At 48.8% G+C, this 7,704-nt stretch overlaps 1 protein-coding gene across 1 annotated transcript; it reads right to left on the reverse strand.

Annotated features, from left to right (window-relative positions):
- Window positions 1-1,935: 1,935 nt before the first annotated feature.
- LOC119442366 (forkhead box protein B1) lies at window positions 1,936-6,704 on the reverse strand. The gene has a single exon (XM_037707221.2). The coding sequence runs from the start codon at window positions 6,564-6,566 to the stop codon at window positions 5,508-5,510; it is 1,059 nt and encodes a 352-aa protein (XP_037563149.1). The 5' UTR covers window positions 6,567-6,704; the 3' UTR covers window positions 1,936-5,507.
- Between the last annotated feature and the right edge of the window lie 1,000 nt (window positions 6,705-7,704).

Below are 7,704 nucleotides of genomic sequence, written 5' to 3' on the forward strand. Positions count from 1 at the left end.
GTGCAAATGGTAAGTTTTCAGAAATAAATGGAATAAGAAACGTTCAATAGTAACATAATTGCACGGGAATCTTTTTCTTTTCTCCTAAAGTCCACAGAAGAAAATGTGACTATAGGAGCAAGAGATCTAAGGAAACAATTTACATTTTTCAAACGTATAATATCGTTTTATAACGTTAAGGAGCATCACTGCATTCGATCGAACAGAGCGTTAAAATTCAACAGGTGAACGATCAACACAATCTTGGCTTTGTAGCCAACACAATCTTGGCTACAGTGGTAGAAAAAAGGAAAAAGATATGTATATGTAACGATTGTGTCATTGGCTATATATGTACAAATGAGGGAACTATAAATTACTCCAATAACATCCTCTTGTAACATCACGTTACGCATACATTGATGTGTGCCTGAACTTTCCCTAGCTCCCCCCCTCCCCCTCTATTTAAACAACGATGACTTAAGGGCAAACATTGACATAAATCGGAATAAATCCTCTGGTAGGCTAAAAACAGTCGCAGAAAGTTAGTTGTGGCCAAAAAAGAAAGAAAACAAAGTAAACACCGATGCTGTTCACGCTGGCAAAGTAACCACTGCCTTTGTGCAATGGATATACGACAACATAAAATATCCTTTCTCAAAACACAATAGTTGCAGAATTATATAACTATGCATGCATCTTTGGTTTGGTGATCAGGTATCTACAGCTAGCGCATAGACGACTTGTATTAGTATTTGCGCCATGCAGGCAGCAGCAGTGTTGTTGGTATACAGATGCAATGTCCGAGGTGTTTTGAGCGTCAAGTTCTCAAATTGAATGCGACTTTAATGACCCGATATATTCGGTTCGCATTCAAAATGTGGAGCAGCTGCAGATTCCTCTAATTAGCGGCTGCATTTAGTTGCATCCCTGTTTTTACATTGAATTCATTTCCTTTTAATAACTTCCAGCACTTAATTGCAGGAAATTAGCGCCACATTTCCAGATGCCAGTCGGATTGGCCATTTCAATGAAAACACGTTTGTTTCCAGCCTATCAGGCATTTACAGTGGACGGCTGAGTTTTTATGTACGAGTTTTGATGCGCGCCGAGGACATTAGCATCATGCACTGGTGCGCCATTCGCAGGATCCTTTACTGAGGAATTTTATATATTTATCCACAGGCATATCCCACTGCTCAATGTAGCTTCGCTACGCTTGACATGAACTCGCATTTCTGGCGATTGAAACCTAAACCTCGCCACTGCAAAATGCATATATCGCTTCCAAAGGCATCAACACGCACCTTTTGAAACTTTTATATATATGTTATAGGTTTGCTGAATAATTTCCGTAATAGTCGTATACAATATGTGTTCGCGTTAAGCGCAGTAGAAAGTGTGCATTTAGTGAATGCAGCATAGGCGGTATAATGGCTGTTATCTTTGTCGATTGAAGTTCTCGGGAAGATTTGCTATGCATAATTTATTTAATTCCTGTTCATCCATGTTCCTGTTATGTTTTCTAGGACAGTTTATGATTTCACTTTTACAATACTTAGCATGCTGTTCCTAATGCATTCTTTAATGGAATGTTAACTTCTAGAATGACTCCACTTTGATATCTCTTGTTCATCGCAACTTGTACAGAAGAATTTGTAGCTCACCTTGGCGACATGCAGGTCGCTAAATTTCAAAAGACTTTCGTTGGGTCTGCACAAAATGTCTAAGGGTATTATACTGTTGTGTCCCAGCTAACCTTAGCCAAGCTGTTATAAGAAAGAAAAAGAAATAAAAGGCACGGTACAGTATACGGTTATAATTTTTACGGTGTCAGACATGTGAAGAACTAGCTAACACCGCGGGTTTTATTATTGTAGTTTGCACCGTGTTGTTTTCTTCATTTTCTTTTAGCGGCTTGGATAATGTTCACTGGGACACCTTACGCGCATTCCACATGTGCTGCGCACACTGCGAGCGTGATGAAATGCGCACACAAAAGACAGACAGCAGCATTGTTTCTCAAGCAACGTTCATGGACACGTGAACCTTGTTTTATTTCGATTTTACAAACTTTTCTACAGGGTATAAACATGACAACATCAACAGCTCAAAGCGTGCCCATTTCTCAGTGTACTCCATCGTGTGTTGCTAAATCCAATTGACTAGCGATGCCCACCACAGTCTTGCACTGCATATGCAATATAGCGCGTCTGTTTATACGTGCTCGTGTTAGACAACAAACACAGATATCACACTGAACAGAAAGGAGATAACGGAAGTTCGCTCACTGATAAATTCTTTTCACGAAGCAACGGATGCACTGATAATACCATCGAAGTTGTCGGCGTTTTCATGCAGTTTGCTTTGGTGTGACCTAGCGACCACAAGCGTGTTGAACCATTTTTTTGCTAAAAAGTGAGCGTATACGCTGTGCTCTTCCTTATGCGTCGTTCGTGTGAGTTGTCTAGACATTTGTGTTTTTTAAGACCAGACAAAAAGTAGTCTTTCCGGTGATCAAGCAGCTTTCATTTATAGCAAGCAATATGAGTCTATCACAAGTGATTCGAAGTCAAATATACGGAATACCTTCCATGTGTGATGCGTTGCAAAAAATCTTCCCGCTGAAACAGGAACGTGTTTGCACGTTTGCAAGGCAGTGATAAGACAAGCTACATCGAGTTGTTTATCTTTAGGTCTCCGCTGAAAGCACATGCGTGTTTTTCGACTCCGTTAATCAGTGCGACTCCAGTGAGTTAACAAGGGATAAAGATTGCAAAGGAACGAACAAATAGCGGCGATAATGCAGTTATCAAAGAGCAAAGAAACGATGTTAGGACGGCTTCCATTTGTGATGCATTGTGTGCATTCAGTCATAGTGACCATGTGCGCCCCGATTCAAAAGCTGCTGTGTGACTCAGATGCTGTATGTATTATGCATGATCAATCTGCTTGGGTGGGGTCATGTGTATAGAGCCATTAAATTTGATACGCTGTACGATCGTCACTTCACGCTCAGCCTCACAACACAATAAAGAGAACATCGACGTACACTGCATGCACTTGAAGGTAATCTTTTTTGTGTGGTCTTGCAACTTTTGCTAATGATGTGGCTAGAACTTTCATGTCAATAATACAGACAATACATGTTAGAAAGCTTACTACGTGCCTATACGACAACAATATGAATGTCCTTGAGTGCATGGTATAACAGTGTTTCGGCAGGTACAAATCGTTTGAGTTCATGATTACGCTGAAACCAATGGTAAAAGAAATGTGACCTGGCGAGGCAAATTTATGGAATCAGAGTAGTTTCCAGGCTGCGAGTTGCATGGTAAAAAAAAAAAAGTTGCATGGTGGTTCCCTTTTTTTGATTGTCCATATATGGTGACAGATGCCTCATTTTAAAGAAAGCAAGTTGCAAAGTGTGAATGTTACAAGTTTTACCAGTAACACAATGCTGAAATATGGTGTAGAGCACAAGTACGAGATCAAGGCGACCCTATGTCGACATTTGAACCACCGGGATTCGGTTCTTAACAAGAGACAACTGCACTGTAAGGCGTGTTCGTAGCTCTCCTTAAAACATTTAGGTAAGACGCTCGCGACAATGACATCACGGGCTGTTTTTAACAGCAGCCGCTTTTGAAGCATACTAGGTGATCGAGACCTGACAGAATGCGCGAAGAGAAAGAAAGCAGCGCCTAAATTTAGAGGGGCACAATGTGTATATATGCGCATGCACTTTCCAATGTGCTAGAACTGGGGAAGGCATCGCTATTCTATACAGCATATACTTCTTTTTCTTGGTTCTCATCTCAGTTGTGTGCTGTGCGGGAACGGAAACGAAAGAAATGTGTCCCTTGTGTTCTTCCTGCGGTGCGCGCACACTGCATGCAGCACAGTATCTCTCAGCGGGTAGTTCGCGATTCTTCAGATTCTGGAGGGGGTGGTTGCGGTGTCACCATACCGGCTGGTGACGAGGACAGACAGCGCGTGTAGAGAGGTGTACTATGCGCATAGGTGCATGCACCTTCTTTTAAAACGGCGAGAAAGTCCACATTCCGGCCAGGAGCAAACGGAGGAGGATAAGAACGGAACGGCGGGGGTGTCAAGCGCCGCCCGCAGCGTGCATGGCTTCTCTCTCTCTCGCTCTCTCTCTCTAGCGTGCTTGTATCTTCGCGCCTTTCTCTTCTATTGTCGCGGCTGGATGACACACACGCAGTGCCCGGTTCGGGGCTTGTTCTTCTCTTGACTTTTAGGGCACCGAGGCTTTCTTTCAATTTTTCTTTGAGAAGAAGGAAAACGATGGGCACGCACCTGCAGAAAGGAGACGACGCTACTCGGTGGGAGGGAGCGTCCGCGGTGAGCGAATACGTTCGTTGTGCCCTGGTGGGGTTGGCGGCACTTCGATGGAAAAACCGAGGCACTGTGTCTCCTGTGGCGTTTGCACACCGTTCGCTCGGGGACATGCACGTGCAGCTGGGAGGATCATCTCGCGAGAGAAGTCCTTCTTCTTCGCCTTTCCTTTTTCTCGCGTGTCGGCCGGTTGACTTTCTTGAAGCAGGAAGGCACCACGCTGTCTGAGAGGGCCGATGAGTTTCCCAAGAGAGAGAGAGAGCGATGTATTTGTCGAACAGTGGCCGTTACAGTGGCCGTTTTGAAGAACTGCTTGCCGCCATGCGTGCTTGCCTTGGGGCGTCGCGTGTCCGTAAACGAGAGCCGAGAATGAAAGAGTGCATTGTGTCTACGGTGCTTTCGTTCTCGCGAGGGCCGAGCTCGATCGTTTTCGGTGGGCGAAAGAAAGGAGCTGTTTGAGTTTCGAGAGGAAAGATACCGTCTTTGTTGAAAATCGGTTGCCTACCGTTCTTCCTTGCGTCTTCCGGAAGCGTGCTGTTCTAGTAGGGGACCTGTCGGCTGGTTTATGCTGAACAGAGCTCCACGTGGTTTTGCTGAAGAATTATGTCGATGGGAGGATGCTTTTTGGTGGAGGTGGTGCTCGTTGAGAACATGCAACACACGTTGAAGATCTGTCTGTTTGGAGTGCTGAGAAGGATGCTGCCAGGTGAGGTGGGTCATGTTGTTTCCAAGACGTGCCGGCGGTGTGAAGTCTTCGCCATGATTTGTCACCTTGACAAAGCTCTTTCCCATTTCTTCAAAGTAAAGCCCACTTCAAACGCCTTGGCTTCTTGAGAATTATCAGAAATAAGGAACTATATTGAAGAGTTGCAGGCTCGCGGCAACTCTCCGCTCGCCTCTGCATTCTTCATTGCTTCTCGATTCGTCCAACGTTCGCTTCATTCAGTCATCTGTACATTTATACAAAGCACCCAGTGCTCGTGTCGAGACACCAGGGGAAAATATTTACACGCACACCTAGCACAGACACACACATTCACACATCCACGACACCTGGTGCTGCACACGTCGCAACGGTAGTCGTCTCACGCCTTATAAATAATGTCTGTGTGCCACGCCGGCGGAGTGTGGCGCTCGAACCAGAGTTCTTAGGAAGGGGTGAAACGTCACTAACAGGGGTCGTTCGCCACTTCGTCCGACACCACATCTAGCGACCTGCAAGATATATCACTAGACGCCGAGTCCGGTCTGGGGGGCGGTGGCACCCTGGTGGTTGTCACTGCTGCCGACGTCATCTGTGATGTCATCTGTGCTGTCAAGAGAGACTGCTCAGCTGTGAGTCCTGGGAACTGGAACGCCGGCAAAAGAGCCGGCGGCTTGAGGGGCAGCGACGGTAGCGAAAACGGCATCCCGGCGCCTGGCGGCACAGGCACGACGCCGGCGAGGGGGTAGTGACCGGGCGGCACCTTCGCGCCGCACAGAAAGCCGTTGAGGTCTTGCCGGCCGGCGGCCGCGGCTGCCACGAGGCTGGAATACGTCGAGTGCCAGGACGCCTGGGTCGCGTAAGGCAGAGAGCACGGGAACGGTGGAAGGGACCTCAAGTGGGGCGGTGCGTGCGGCGACGTCGTGTACGGGGGACTCGGTGGCAGCACGCCGCTGAAGTTCTTGCCGTCGGGCGCGATGATGTTCTCGATGGAGAACGACTGTTTGGCGTAGTTGGGCAGCACGGTCCCGTGCCTCAGAGCGTCGGCGTGGTGTCCCTGCAGGTGACTCGGTGCCGCCGCCAGGGCGGTGAGGCGCATCTTGGCCTGTTCCTGGATGGCGTTTTGCGAGACGGTCTCGTAGTGTTTCAGCTCGGCCAGCGCCACAGCCGTGGCGTCCTTGATCTGGCGTGGCAGCTTGAAGCGCTTGCGTCGCCGCAGGAACGAACCATTCTCGAACATGTCTCCACAGGCCGGGTGCAGCGCCCAGTAACTGCCCTTGCCCGGCCGGTCGGGCCTGCGCGGGATCTTGATGAAGCAGTCGTTGAAAGAGAGGTTGTGCCTGAGCGAGTTCTGCCACCGCTGCGTGTTCTTGCGGTAGTAGGGGAAGCGGTCCATGATGAACTTGTAGATGTCGCTAAGCGTGAGCATCTTCTCCTGCGAGCTCTGGATGGCCATGAAGGTGAGCGAGATGTACGAGTAGGGCGGCTTCTGGTCTCCGTACGTCGACCGGCCGGGCCTCGGCATGGTTGCCGAAGCGCCAGCGCTGCTGCCGCGTTGCTTGGGAGTCACAGCCGTGGTGGTTGGAGTCGTGTCGGGGACCCTGTTGCGGAGTCCGGCGTAAGAACGCGTTTGCCCAGCGCCGCCGACCGGTCTCTCCCGTTGCGTGCACCTCACGACGACTGAGCGAGCTGTTTTCCCGAACCGGCCACGCCGCTCCGGCCAAGTGTAGGCGAGCGGAGGTGAGCCGACGGGCGGAGCTTTCGCCAGTCTCCGCCCCGAACGCGCTCGTCGGCCGCCCTACCGTGACGTCACACAACGGCGCCTTTAATGTCTGAGGAGGGGTTTGTTGATTTAGCGCCCGGCCAATGAGAGGACTCGGAAGAAGCAAAAAGGGCGTGACCATCGCGCAAGGCGTGTCTACCCTTGTCAACGACCGGAGCACGCCGGAGTGCGGAGCCAGGGCTTGTCCGTGCGGATTGGCGGCTGTTTCCTGAGGTGTGCGCTTTGGCTTAGGCGTCTTCTTGCTCTTCTCTGATCTCGCCGCGCGCTCATCTCGGCCGGTCAGTAAACCGGCGTCGCATTCCGAAAGCCGCGCTAACACGAGAGCGGTGGCGGCGGCGGCAGTTTCTCGAAACAGTAAGGGGCCGCCGAGTGATTGCGCGCAGCACGATAGCAGCTGTGTGCGGGGACCGCGCGGTGTCCAGCGCGGAATGAATAATAAAAAAGTTGAAAATTTGAAAACGTTCTTTTGCAGGTGCGTTCTTGCTCTGTCAATTCACTTCATTTTTCGTTTCGTTTTCAGCGACCATATATCAACTTCATAACTCAGACAATTGAGTCAGGCGCGAAATGGTGCTTTCAAGCGAGGATATCGGGATCGAGAAAAATGAACGGCAGAGTTTTCGAAGAAGAATGAAGGCAAACTACCTTTGCACGTAACTACCGGTTTTGGTCGAAAAGGCTCGCGTTATTTTTGCCATGGAAAAAAAAATGTAATAACGAGACAACTGATTAATGTCACCGACAGACAGCTCTGTCTCACTCGAACTTTCAATAAGCTTTCTGTTAAATCTGCGACATTCTTTGCTTCGGTGGGTCGCGGCTTTATCTGCTTGCCAACTTTCCGGAGTGCATACACTATTATGCACTGCAGAGATACTGA

This window comes from Dermacentor silvarum, chromosome 2 (genome assembly GCF_013339745.2).
Source record: "Dermacentor silvarum isolate Dsil-2018 chromosome 2, BIME_Dsil_1.4, whole genome shotgun sequence".
Lineage (NCBI taxonomy): Eukaryota > Metazoa > Arthropoda > Arachnida > Ixodida > Ixodidae > Dermacentor > Dermacentor silvarum.